At 38.4% G+C, this 14,008-nt stretch overlaps 1 protein-coding gene across 1 annotated transcript in view; it reads left to right on the forward strand.

Annotated features, from left to right (window-relative positions):
- LMBRD1 (LMBR1 domain containing 1) overlaps nucleotides 1-13,212 on the forward strand; it is a 115,031-nt gene extending 101,819 nt beyond the window's left edge. The window contains exons 15-16 of the mRNA XM_057528019.1: nucleotides 12,560-12,651; nucleotides 12,790-13,212. Coding sequence (XP_057384002.1) covers nucleotides 12,560-12,651; nucleotides 12,790-12,906 — 209 coding nt within the window. The 3' untranslated portion in view covers nucleotides 12,907-13,212. The remainder of the gene's footprint in view (nucleotides 1-12,559; nucleotides 12,652-12,789) is intronic.
- Nucleotides 13,213-14,008: the final 796 nt, after the last annotated feature.

The raw sequence follows: 14,008 nt of genomic DNA on the forward strand, positions 1-14,008 counted from the left end.
TACAAAGCTACAATAATCAAAATGACGTGGTATTGGCACAAAAACAATATGGATCATTGGAGCAGAATAGAGAGCCCAGAAATAAACCCACCACACCTACAATCAGTTAGTTTTTAGCAGGAACATACAATGGAGAAAAGACAGTCTGTTCAGCAAGTGGTGTCGGGAAAGCTGGACAGCTGCATGTAAATCAGTGAAGTTAGAACATTCCCTCACGTCACACACAAACTCAAAATGGCTTAAATACTTGAACATAAGACATGACACCATGTAACTCCTAGAAGAGATCATAGGCAAAACATTCTCTGGCATAAATTGTACCAGTGTTTTCTTAGGTCAGTCTCCTAAGGCAGTAGAAATAAAAACAAAAATAAACAAATGGGACCTAATCAAACTTACAAGCTTTTGCTCAACAAAGGAAACCACAGACAAAACGAAAAGACAACCTACAGAATGGGAGAAAATATTTGCAAATGATGCGACCAACAAGAGATTAATTTCCAACATATACAAACAGCTCATAGAATTCAACAACAACAACAAAAAACAGCCCAATTGAAAAATGGGCAGAAGACCTAAACAGACATTTCTCCAAAGAAGACATACCGGCCATGAAAAGATGCTCAGTGTTGCTAATTACTAGAGAAATGCAAATCAAAACTACAAGGAGGTTCCACCTCACATGGGTCAGAATGACCATCATTAAAAAGTCTACAAATAACAAATGCTGGAGGGCATGTGGAGAAAAGGGAACCCTCCTACACTGTTGGTGAGAATGTAAACTGGTGCAGCCACTATGGAGAGCAGTATGGAGGTTCCTCAGAAAACTAAAAATAGAATTACCATATGATCCAGCAATCCCACTCCTGGGCATATATTCAGATAAAACTATAATTTAGAAAGATACCTGCACTCCTATGTTCATAGCAGCACTATGTACAATAGCCAAGACATGGAAACAATCTAAATGTCCATCGACAGATGAATGGATAAGGAAGATGTGGTACATATATACAATGGGATATTACTCAGCCATAAAAAAAGAATGAAATAATGCGATTTGCAGCAACATAGATGGACCTAGAGATTATCATACCATGTGAGGATAAGTCAGAAATAGCAAGACAAATACCATATGATATCACTTACATGTGGAATCTAAACTATGACACAAATGAACTTATCTATGAAACAGAAACAGACTAGAGAACAGACCTGTGGTTGCCAAGGGGAGGGGGTGTGAGAGGGATGGAGTGGGAGTTTGGGGTGAGCAGATGCAAACTATTACACAGAGGATGGCTAAACAACAAGGTCCTACTGTACAGCACAGGGAACTACATTCAAAAACCTGTGATAAACCATAATAGAAAAGAATGTAAGAAAAGAATGTATATATATGCATAACTGAATCACTTTGCTGTACAGCAGTAATTAACACAACTTTGTGAATCAACTCTACTTCAATAAGAAAAAAATGTGTATATATATATGTATATATAAAGTTGGGCTGTACCTCCGGGAAACAAGATGTGGAATAAAGAAATAAATATTCACTGTTTTTTGTTGTTGTTGATAAATAGCTTTTATTCTGTAACTAAAGAAAAAACACCGTTAAGCCTTTTTAAAGGGTGAAAACAGTGAGAGACCAGATAGTGGCATGCGTCTGCCCAGTAGCTATGGATTATAGAGAAGACTTATTTCCTTCCAGTTTGTTGAAAGGTAGCAGTGGGAAGGGTAGTTACTGAGACTTTGAAAAAATGTATTTCTTTTTTTTTTCTTTTGGCCATGCCTCACGGCTTTGTGGGATCTTAGTTCCCCAACCAGGGAGTGAACCCGCACCCTCAGCAGCGAAAGCGCGGAGTCCTAACCACTAGACCGCCAGGGAATTCCCTGAAAAAATGTAATTCTCGAATTCTTGGTAACATCTTTTTCCCAGAATATGAAATGTTTCTTTCTACTTGAACTTCTGAGTTTCCAGGAGATTTTATAAGTCAAGGTAACTAAACAGTAGTGCTCAAGTACTTACATAATCACTAACAATGGATTCAGGTGACTGTTTTTTTTTACCTACCAATACTTTTGCCTGTAAGCAAAATTAAAAAATAAAAGATAAAATAAAAAAAATTTTTTTAATTGAAAAATGTATTTTGCAGGAGAGACTTCTGTTTAAAACTAGTTTTATTAAAGGAGTTACTCCACTAGTTTACACTTGATGTTTGGTATACAGTTATAAATAAAAAGCTCATTTTAAGGAAAGCCAATTTTTTTTTTTTAATTTTTAATTTTTAATTTTTTGGCTGCACCCTGCAGCATGTGGGATCTTCCCTGACCAGGGAACGAACCTGCACCCCCTGCAGTGGAAGCACAGAGTCTTAACCACTGGACCACCAGGGAAGTCCAGGAAAGCCAATTTTAAGAGGCTGAAAATGAAGCTGGTCAAGGGATTTCATTAGAAACTTAGTTGTATGGCCTGAGGTTAAAAAGGGACACTGATGCTTTGTGATGACAGTATTTGTTAATGTCTCCTGTGGTGCTGTGTGCCCAAGTGGGTGGTCCATAAATGTAATTTGAAATGAAAATGGTACCAGACTCTTTCTGTGTGGATTTAAAAGACAGGTTTGAATATGGACTTTAAATTTAATACCTCCTACCCATGTTAAGTGAAGCTAATTAATTTTAGCTTTCTGGAATTTTGTAACAAGAAGATCCACTTCAGGAGAATATATGTAATCCTTTCCCTCAGACTCAAGCACATGGGGCCTTTAAAAAAAACACTATATGGTCTTTTTGTCTTATACACTGCAAATTTGGAGGTGGGGATGGGAAAGTTAAGGACAGTTAGGTTTAGTCTAAAGATGAGAAAGGTCACCTAGAATTGTGATAATTTTGATAGCCTTATTTGGAAAGTTATCCTATTTATTTGAGGAATGCAACAATAATAACAGCCTTTGCAATTTGAACACCTTTGGAAGATATTGACATCATTTTTTCTAGTAGTGAGAATCAAAGCCTGTGTGTCTTGAAATTCTAAAATAAATTTATAAATGTCTTAATTTCCAGGATTCCATATGATCATTTAGTTTTTCTTATCTATTCTTCCTTGCTTTTTCATGTAACAAATGTTTATATTGATATCTAGTATGTGCCAGGCACTATTCCAGGTACTAGTGACACAACAGTGAACAAAGCTCAAATGTTCCTGTCCCCATGGAGCTTACTTAGTAGAAGGAGACAAATAAGTATGTCAGGCGGTAAGCATTATGGAGAAAAATAAAGTGACAAAGGAGGGTAAGCGGTGCACAGAAGGAGGGACGGTTTGAGATGCTGAGTAGAGTAGAGTAGAAAGGAAATCCTTACTGAGAAGCTGACATCTGGGCAAAACTACCTTCAGGAAGTGAGATTCCTGGGGAGAAGCCCTGCAGACCAAGGTGACAGCAGGTGCAGAGTGGGGAGGGGGAGGGGAGCCTGGAAGAGGAAGAGGAAGGGCAAGTCATCAAGGTAAAGGACTTCAGGTTTTACGCTCAGATGGAAAGTCTAGATGGTTGTGAGCAGATGACTTGATGTGATATGTAGACCAGGGCCTGGCAACCTTTTTTCTCTAAAGGACTGGATCGTCAATATTTTAGGCTCCGTGGGACCTGCAGTAGGGTCCACACTGCTCAGCTCTGCCACTGCAGCACAGAAACTGCAGTACACGGTACGTCACAGATGCCGTGGCCGTGTTCCAGCAAAACTTACAAAAACAAGGAACGGTCTAAATGTATCCTTTTGGGGTAAAGTTTACCAGCCCCTGAGATAGACCATAATAAACCAAGGGGCAAAGGGAAGTTGAGAGACCTTTTGCAGGAATCCAAGGCAGAGCTGATGGTGGTAGTGGAAGTGGCAGGAAGTGGTCAGATTCTGGATAGATTTTGAAGGTAGAGCCAGTGGGATTTGCTGAGGAGTCGAGTATAGCATATGAGAGAGAGAGGGGTTATGTCTGTGATTTTAGAGTTTTAATCAGAAAACATTGCTTAATATTTTATATTCTATATTTGATAATATCTGGAATAATTGTCTTTTAAAATCTATTTGCAACTTTCAAGGCTGTCCTTTTTTTTCCTTTGAACCTGCTTGACTTTGTTTTGTTCTTGGTATTCCATCATAAACTGAGAACTAATAAGAAACCTAATAACTTCTCAGTCTACCGTTGGTTACCGCACATTTTTTCATTAGGTTTCCCTTATGGCTGAAAGCACGTGTGTAGTTGCAATGTGGTGTGCAGGGTCAAGGAAGAAAGCGAAATTAAGATGTTAGCCTGTTAGCTTAATCTATGGGTAGTCCTAAATGAGACTTATCAACCATATGAAAATAATATACAGAGCCTTCTTATTTTGGTAATGTGCTTTTATAAAAATGTTTAAAATGAATAGTTATTGGGGAAGTACAAACTATTAGGTAAGGTCTTGGACCGTATGTCCTGACTTTTACCACCATCATTCTTCAATGCACAGTTATTTTCATTCACTTTCTCTTCAGCTAATCAGTTGCTAAGGGGTGCAGTCTGTTGCCATAGTGACCCTCACATCTCACCTGAATGACATGTCGGATGAGTTGCTGAGCCTTTTAACAGTGCTCCACTCTGATCCACACTACACAGTGCTGGTAGCCTAATTGTTCTGAAACAGTGGTTATCGAAGTTTCGTGTGCATCAGAATCACTTGGAAGGCTTGCGAAATACATCGCAAAATTTTTGATTCAGTGGATCTGAGGAGGGACCCTAGAATTTTCTGACGGTTTTGGTCTGGAAACCACACTGTGGAAACCGCTGTTCTAAAGTCCTCTGACAATGTCATTCCTCCACCAGGAACCTTAAGTGCTGCCCTGTACCATCTGATAAATTCAGCCGAGGACTGAAGGATTCCACTCTCTAACCCATCCTGCATGTTTCCAGCCTTTTTTCATACACTTCCTGAAAGTGGCCATCTTTTCCGTCTTTGCTTTTCAACTGTTTGTTCTTGGAATGTCACAGCCAATTTCTACCCATCTCCTCCCATCTTTGTCAGTCAGAATCCTGGCCATCTTACAAGGTTTCTTTCAAACCTGACCTTCTTTTTTGAATCTGCAAACACGTGTGCCGTTTCTCTTTTTTTCATTTGAATCCCCATAGCATTTATACTTCTGATGACATGACCTCACTCTGTCTTAATCTATCGTCATTTATGTGTCTTATCTCTGTCCTACCCTTTTATAGGAACGTGTAAGCTCCTTGAGGATAAGAAAACATATAGATATATATGAGTATATTTTTCTGCCTTGTTCAACCAGCATTTGTAGAATTGAACCACTTTTAAAATTTGTTCCTTTTTTTCTTTCTCTTGTTAAAAAATGTTCTTAAAGTAACATAAGATTGATATCTACCTAGTGTCTTGTTGCTTCTTGCTCACTTTATCTGTTGGAGGAAACCCATAGTATTTACTTCCTTCTAAGTACCTACTGACCCCTTTTCTTTGGATTAATTGCTTTCTAATTGTGGTGTTCAGCTCTAATGTTGTAATTTCTGTTCATTGGACTTCTGATGCATCAGAAACCATATCTTCTTTCTTGATTTCCTTCCCAAAGCTCTTAGTTTACCTAGAGTTAAAGAAAAGAAATGCTTTGTGCAAAATGTGTATCTGAAAAGTATTATATCCTCACAGTTGATAGAATTGATGGGCTTGTGCTTAGAGTTCTACGGAAGGCTTCATTTCTTCTAGAACGTTAAAGGCATTGCACCATCTGTGTTTCATTTTTGACTGGTGAGAAATCCAGCGCCAGTCTATTTCTTCTTTTGAAGTTAACTTGATAGTTTCTGTGTTCTCCATTTTCCCCTTGGGGAGCTCTTGTTCATTAGTTGCTGGATATCTTCAATTCATCATCCGTCTCCTCTCGTATTTCGTATTTTCAGCCTACCATTTTGCTCTAGATTCTTGGATATGTATTCAGCTTTATCTTCAAACTATACCCTGAATTTTTTATTTCATGTAACAAATTTGTACTTTCCTTGAGGTACTTTACGTGTCCCATTTTTCTTTTTCAAGCATCTTTGTTTTATGGATGTAATATCTTCGCCAATATGTGAAGATACTAAACATTTTTCTCATTCGTTTCCTTTAAGTCAATTACAGTTCAGTTCATCTTGGAGCATTTCTCTTTATCTTGTTCTTTCCCCTCGTGCTGATCGTTTTCTGTATATATCTGATGATTCATTCATATTTATGCTAGTTTGTATTCAAGTATCAGGAACCTGGGAAGCCTCATCACTGGGGACTCTATGACTGGGGTTTCTTGATCCTTAAGTTATATTTTAAAGTGAATGAGAAGGAAACCAGCTGTTTTACTGGAGACCTTTCAAATGTGGCTTCATCTTCCAGAATACTGCTGAGGTCTCCCATCACCGGGTGGCCTGCCCCCCATTCTCTTCGCTGTTAAAGTTTGCTCCTGGCTTTATTCCTGCTCCATAACTTTCATGAGGTCCTGGGAAACAGCACAGGGAACAAATGACTGTGCTCAGTCTGCCCTCTTGAACCAGAAGGCTTTGTGTTCAACAAGTTAAAATAGTCCTTCATGGTTAAGTACTGTAAACTTATAATCTTTCGCTTGACAAATAAGAACTCTGTGTTGATAGCCTCATTCGATTTAATTCTACCCATCAAATGGGCAGAGCAATATTGAAATTAGAGTGATGAGACAGAATTATTATTTAAGAATCCTGCTTGATCTCCAGCATCTGTATTTGACTCCAGATAAGTGGAGAGGAAACTAAAGTTTTAGCCAGATGGCAGTTTATTAATTTACCATAGGAAGTATAACCATTAAAGAAACTAGAGGCTCAGGGCTAGTGAATTCTCAATGGAGGAAGGAATCTGGAAAACCAAGTTTATAGTCACATAGTTTCTAGGTGGGCTTGGAGTCAGAAGAGGGCCTCGCTGACATGGGCTGGTATCATCCAGCTGAGAAAGCCTTATGTATTGTGTCCGTTGTCCAGTGAGGTTGCCGTGCAGACCAGAAAATTAAGTATTGATCAGAGCATATTTTTCTTGGGTTTTGCTTGAGATCCAGAAAGTCTCTTACTGTCGAAGTTCTTTTTCGAGGCGACATTTTGATTGTGTTGATAAAAGTTCAGCTAGGACAGTACACTGAAGTTAACTAGGTGTCAGGTTTCTCAATTCTTTGGAATCCACTCTGAAGCCAGCCCAGGTGATTTTGTAAAACTTCTCAGCCACTTTTTACAGATCCTTGCTTAAGGATGCTGTCTCCTAAAACATCAACCGTTTTTTTTTTTTTTTTTAGCACATGTAGAATTCTCTCTAATTTAATTCTCAGAAGTTCAGTTTATCTTATCACTATCCATCAGAAGTAGATATTATCTCAGTGACACTTAGAAAGAAACTGATACTTAGAAGTTAAGTGATTCCAGAATCTCACAGTAAATATAAGTGGCAGACTCAAGAACCAAATCTCAATTTTCTATCTCTAATATTTTCTGCTGTACCCCTTAAATTACTATCATTTTATGAAAAAGATAAAGTAATAGAAAGCAGTTGTTTTATATTTTACTATCTTGGACAATTAAGAGTAATAGTAAATCTAATTAATTTAGAGTTTACTAATACAGTTTAAGATTGTGTCTATATGTTATGCTAATGCTTACCTTTGTAACTCTCTTTTATAAGTTGTGTATGGCCAATTATTTTTATATGGTCAAGACAAATGAAATTAGGTGCATTCTTTCTTAAAGGAGCAATACATATTTTAGCATATTTGAAATACATTAAACTTAAATAAATGTAATCAGAGCTCAACACAGATGATACTGGTTCTTAAAATAGTCACTATAAAAAGTTACTGTTTAGTACAAAACATGTGGCAAGTGCTGTCTCTATTAGCCTGGTACAATTTATATATCCATAAAATATAATAAATCAATTTCCTTTAGAATTTCTATGATTTTTGATGTTCACCAATTCTTTCTTTCCCTTTACCCAGCTCCTGCAGTGAGATTTAACAAAACATTATTAAACTGTATGCCATTTGTTAAGTTTCAGATGAGCATACAATTTTGGTTTTTATTACATATTTAAATTTTTTCTGCCCTCCCTTATTTGGATATATGTTGCTAGTTGCTCACATCTTTTTGTGTGTATATATTTCACATGCTGTAAATCCATTTGACAGTAGTTACTCACTGGCATTTTACTCCCCAGAACCTCAGCTCTAGCCTTCCTTTCATCCCGACAGCTCGTGTTTTCACTTGGGTTGTTTCCTGGTTTGATGAACCTCTTCCTACTCTCAGTTCCCTCTGCCAGCCTGCAGTGCACTCATGTTATCCCCTTTGTTAAAACCATTTGATAAATAATTCCTAATCATATCACAATAAAGCCTGAGATCCTCAGCCTGTTTACAGTTAAGATTTGTATGTCTGTTGTATTCAGTAGTAGCAAGACCCTAATCAGAAACCAAAGTTAGCGTGATCACGGGCAACCATGAGAAAGGAAGTGGTGTTCTCAATAGTCCAATCTTCTCCCAGTTTTTTTGTCACTAGTCCAACAAAGAAATTGCTTTAAAGTTCTTTGTGGTACATGAATTTTCCCAAATGCCCTCTCTCTGAATGCACATGTTAACATAAGGATTTGTTTTATAAGTAAAGTACAAATATAGAGTTAATTAACTCTAAGCTGATTTGAAGTGAAAGTGTAACATGGTGTTGACATCATGGTGGCTTAAATCGGCGCCAAGTATTGTTTTTCAAAATCTATTTAAAGTAGAAGGTGCTGTTTATTATAGTTAATGAGCAAAGTTATGTTAGTGGCAGTCAGCATACATTAACAGTGACATAACCAGTGGTCTAAAAGGACACAAGAAATAAGTAGTATAAAATCTATCGGGTATGTTTATAAAGGCGGCTGTTCCACGAGAGGCAGGGGTTTAATTGCGCTTTCTGTTGGTTACTCATCTAGTTTGATGGTAAGTGAGAACAGATGGGGGGAGGGTGGTAGAAGCAGGACTTTCATTCTGTTCATATGCTCCAGGTGCTCTCTCTTGGCTCTTTTAATCTTGATCTTTACTGTATGGCCACTTTGTCTGAAGAAAAATTTTGTCTGAACCCCTGTTTTTAGTCTTTCATTGTAAACATGCACTCTTTGGTGTAATTGGAAGTTTATGTGTCCCTGTGAGGAATAACAGCCAGAAGTCTCCTGAACAGTTCCAGTTTTAGAATGCACTCCCTAAATTGAGGAATTCACATTTACTTTGAAGGCCAAACCAAGTTCGAAATACTTACTGTAGTTTTTTAGATAGCAGTAGAAACACCTCTCTAGATCTCCTAGATATCTGTGATTCAGGTGGGCAGCTGGGAGGTGGCAGATGGTGTATTCAGTGTGGAGTTATCGCTCGAACATAAAATATATGCATGGGGATTATTAACTAAAATTCCTCTGTGGACATATGCCACTTCATACACATATAAATATAATGACATATACATATAAACATAACTATAAAAGCTGTTACATACTTTTTCAACAACAAAGCAGAACACTAACAATGTACATTTTTTTCTTATTTTAGAAGGCTTGCATCAAATCTCCAGCCTTTGAAAGTGGTAAACATGTAAAATAATGTGATAGGAAAAATATTTAAGATATGTTTTTTTGTGGTGGGGAAAATAATCAGCAGGTATAGCCAATTTAAAATGTCACTGAGTGGATTATTAGACCCCCTGGGAAAAGTGATTTGATTCTACCTGCTTTTGCCAGCTCAGCCTCTGTCTTGTAATCCCTGTTCTGGCCTTGAAATTTCTAGTTCACTCAAGTTCTGACCCCCCAAATACCTTTAGGTATGGAAATGAGTAATAGAACTTTTTATTTTTTAAGTTTAGAGCATTAGCAGTGTTGAGAAGGTTGAATAACTTTTTAAAAACAGGTTTGTGGGCTTCCCTGGTGGCGCAGTGCTTAAGAATCTGCCTGCCAATGCAGGGGACGCGGGTTCGAGCCCTGGTCTGGGAAGATCCCACACGCCGCAGAGCAGCTAAGCCCGTGCGCCACAACTACTGAGCCTGCGCTCTAGAGCCCGGGAGCCACAACTACTGAGCCCACACACACCACAACTACTGAAGCCCACACGCCTAGAGCCCATGCTCCGCATCAAGAGAAGCCACTGCAATGAGAAGCCCACGCATGGCAACGAAGAGTAGCCCCTGCTCACCGCAACTAGAGAAAGCCCACGCGCAGCAACGAAGACCCAACACAGCCAAAAATAAATAAATAAATAAATAAATAAATTTATTTTAAAAAAAAAAACAGGTTTGTACTTGTACAGTAGAGCTCATGTATTGCTTACGCCATGAAAGATACTGTTGATGTTTTTAAAATAACTGTGAACAGGCATTTTTTACAGCGCATTCCGTTCTTCATTTCAAATTGGTTATTTTTATTTAAAGGTATATTACTGTGCAGCAGGTATCCTTCTACTGAATTATACACATTTAAATTTCACCAAATTCATTTGTATCTGTTCTGACTGTAGAGACAGAAGAGTAATGAACACGGACAGAGTAGTCGTGATACCAATACCTAAGCGAGTATTTTCCTCACTACTAGCGTGCACATAATCTTCTGAAATCTTAAGATGAGTCTCTATTGGCACCATTTGAGCGGCTCTTGAAAATTGTATTCTTTATCATGGTCTTGGTACATCTTGAAGAAGAAAATGGACGTTAACTGCCCCTTTGCAACCCTCGCTTGGTCTTCAGGATGACCCTATCAGGAAGTGTGGTGACAAGCAGAGTCTCGTGCTTCAGACTTGCCCGTTCACATGGCAGAGAAGTGACCAAATGATACCTGACGCCAAGTCCGTCAAGACCAGGGCCTGGACTTGATTTGCCGTGCTGGACATTTAAGTTATACTTTCATTTTCGAAGCATATGCAGAGCATCTTGTTTTGACATCCTTGGAATCTTCTCAGATTTTAGTCAAAAGAAATTAGAAAATGTATTATTTAGCAATATGATTTTAAAGTAAAATACCCCCTTTATAAAAAGTTTAGTTTTTCAGCAGTCATACTGAATATGAATGCCAGGTATCTTGATGGGTACTGTGGAATATTCAGGCCAATCCAGTGGAAAAAGTGGCAAATTGAGTATGTGATATAACTGTGAAGCACGTTCTGTGATCGAGGGGAGAATTCGCTGTGGGGCAGAGTGGCTGACCAGTGGCTTTCCTGCAGGGAGCCGTCTCTGCTGCCTGAGCTCTGGCACCTGGTGTGAGGCCGTGATCTGGGGGGGCCATGACCTGGGGGGCCGTGATCGGGTGTGAGGCCGTGATCTTGAGGGGAGCGTGATCTGGGGGGGTATGATCTGGGGGGCCGTGATCTGGTGTGAGGCCGTGACCTGGGGGGCCGTGATCTGGTGTGAGGCCATGACCTGGAGGGCCGTGATCTGGCTGGGGGGCATGATCTGGGGGGCCAGGGACTCTAGGACAGGAGAGAAACATTTGTTCCTCCCCTGCTGCTCGATACCTTTCTGGTTTTCCTTAGGAAGCTTGGAATATTCCTCTTAGCCTTTTGTGCTGAGAAAGAGAATGAGGAGTACGAAGGGGGCCCGTGGGGATCAGAGGGGGGATCAGATTAAATTGCTGTCCTGCTTGTGAGAGGAAGGTGCTTCTCTGTGAAATGGCATGTTTTCCTGCCAGAAGCAGAGGCTGTCTGTCCAGCTGGGCATTGAGCCATCCGGAAGGACATGCTGAACTGTAGGGGAAGGGAGGGGAGGGTTGGGATAAAATAGAACCTAATGCTACTTTTCAGAAATCCACGGGGCAAGTGGTTTTCATAAACAAGTATTTCCTTAGACTTCCTTTACTAGATATATGTATAAAGGACTTTGTAAACTAATGGAAACAATGTACTTGGATAAAACAGTATGGAGTCTCACAAATATCAAGTAACCGGTCTGCCAATTACTCTTTAAAAGTTACTTTTTTTTTTTTGAAGGCGAAAAGTAAGTGATTTCTTTTTAAATTCACGCTATAATGCTGTCTAAAATTCAGACAGTAAGCAATTCAGTAAATAATGATTTTTCTGTATTTCTTTATAAGCAGTGGCCATTTTTTCAATAACATTCTTAAAAAGAAAAAAAAGCTCAAAAAAATCTCTCAGTTGGATTCTTAGAAAAGAATGCTAACCACATCTGATTACTTCATTTCTTCATCAGGAAAACTTTGTCTGTTTTGTTTTAGGATGTGTCTGGCATTCCAGGTTAAAATGCTTTTTCTATTTCAATTACACTGAACTAGCCAATATAATTTTTTATACCTAAGAGCTGGGGTTACATTGGTGGCATTCACTTTTAAAAATATGTCATATTAGTTGATAATTTAAACTATATTAAGGTGATTGAAAGAGTGGGCTTTGGAGATAGGCCTAGATTTCAATCCTGTCTCTAACACTGATAATTAGTCTTGGTTAATAACCTTTTAGGTCAAGTATTAATAGTCTATTTCAAGAGAGAAACTACCTCACCCTAGTCCTTTATTTGCTTTTATAGATCAGTGTACTGTCACCCGGACCTACCTGTTCCTTCACAAGTTCTGGTTCTTTAGTGCCGCCTACTACTTTGGTAACTGGGCCTTTCTTGGGGTAAGTACAGGTGTCCCAGGGATGCTGTGACCATTAGTGGCCTGTTTGTGTCACAGCAGTGCTATTGGGTTTTAAATTCGGTGCTTTCTGGACGACTTCAGGTTTGAGAAATAACGTACAGCTTGTTTACATTTGCAGGTGTTTGTGATTGGGTTGATTGTCTCCTGCTGTAAAGGGAAGAAGTCGGTCATTGAAGGGGTAGATGAGGATGACTCAGACCTGAGTGATGAGGAGCCCTCTGTCTACTCTGTCTGACGGCCTCTGTTGCACAGGTTTACTAAGCTGACTCTGCATCTCTGGTGCATTTGTAAAGTGTCAAGCTAACATTAGCATGAACTGACTAGCTTTCATCAAAAATGGGAGCATGGCTATTCAAAAAAAAAACTATATTTTTTATGTTTTCTGAAGTAACATTATTGTATCATAGATTAACATTTTAAATTGCTATAATAATACTATGTAAATATAAAAGTACCAGCCTTGTGAGGGAATGTTTGTGGAAATTTTTTTTTCCTCTAGTGTATAATAGTGTTGAATTGATTAAAAATCCTCCAGAATTAATATTCCGTTTGGTCACTTTTTAAAAACATAATAAATCACTTGTATCTGTGCCTTTGGGTCTCTAGAGTACTGTGGAATTTTCAGGTGTCTATATCTGATTGTTGAAAAATAATATTCACAGTATAGCTGATAAATAAATGTTATTCCGCTATGCAGCTTGTTTTCTATTTTCTACATTAAATCTCTAGCACCATTGAAATAGATTTCATGAACAGATTTCAGGCTGCTTGGTGTGCCAAGATGTATTATATTGTTCAGACATTAGTCCATTAGATATCTTATCACCTCTACAGTATTTAAGGCATATACATTGTTGTAAATAACCTCGAAAGTTGTATTCCAACATAAATGGGAATATTGTCAAGAATAAGTAATCCTGAAAAAAATCAGTATACTGATCAGTTTAAGATATATGACATCATATTTTAGCTTTAAAGATATTTTCTCATTCTAAAGATTTAGAATTTGCAAAAGATATAGGGAAAGCTATATACTATCGATAGGGTATTTTGAAGGCATTCTGGATACTGAGATCCTAGTTTACTAACACAAGGAAATTAGAACTCAAGAAAAGCACATATTATGATCCTTGAAGTAGAATACCATTAAGTTTCTGAAAAAGACTTAGGAATTAACAGCCATCTCCCATTCAGTTCGTCTCTCTCTTAATTTTTGTGTCACTTTGCTCTCATTCTTTGTCTCTCTGGATAGACCTCCACACCCTTCATGTTTGGCACCTTTGATGTTATTCACCAAGATTCCATTCCCTTCTGTTCTTATTTCACATTTTCTTTTT

Source organism: Balaenoptera acutorostrata, chromosome 14 (genome assembly GCF_949987535.1).
Source record: "Balaenoptera acutorostrata chromosome 14, mBalAcu1.1, whole genome shotgun sequence".
NCBI lineage: Eukaryota > Metazoa > Chordata > Mammalia > Artiodactyla > Balaenopteridae > Balaenoptera > Balaenoptera acutorostrata.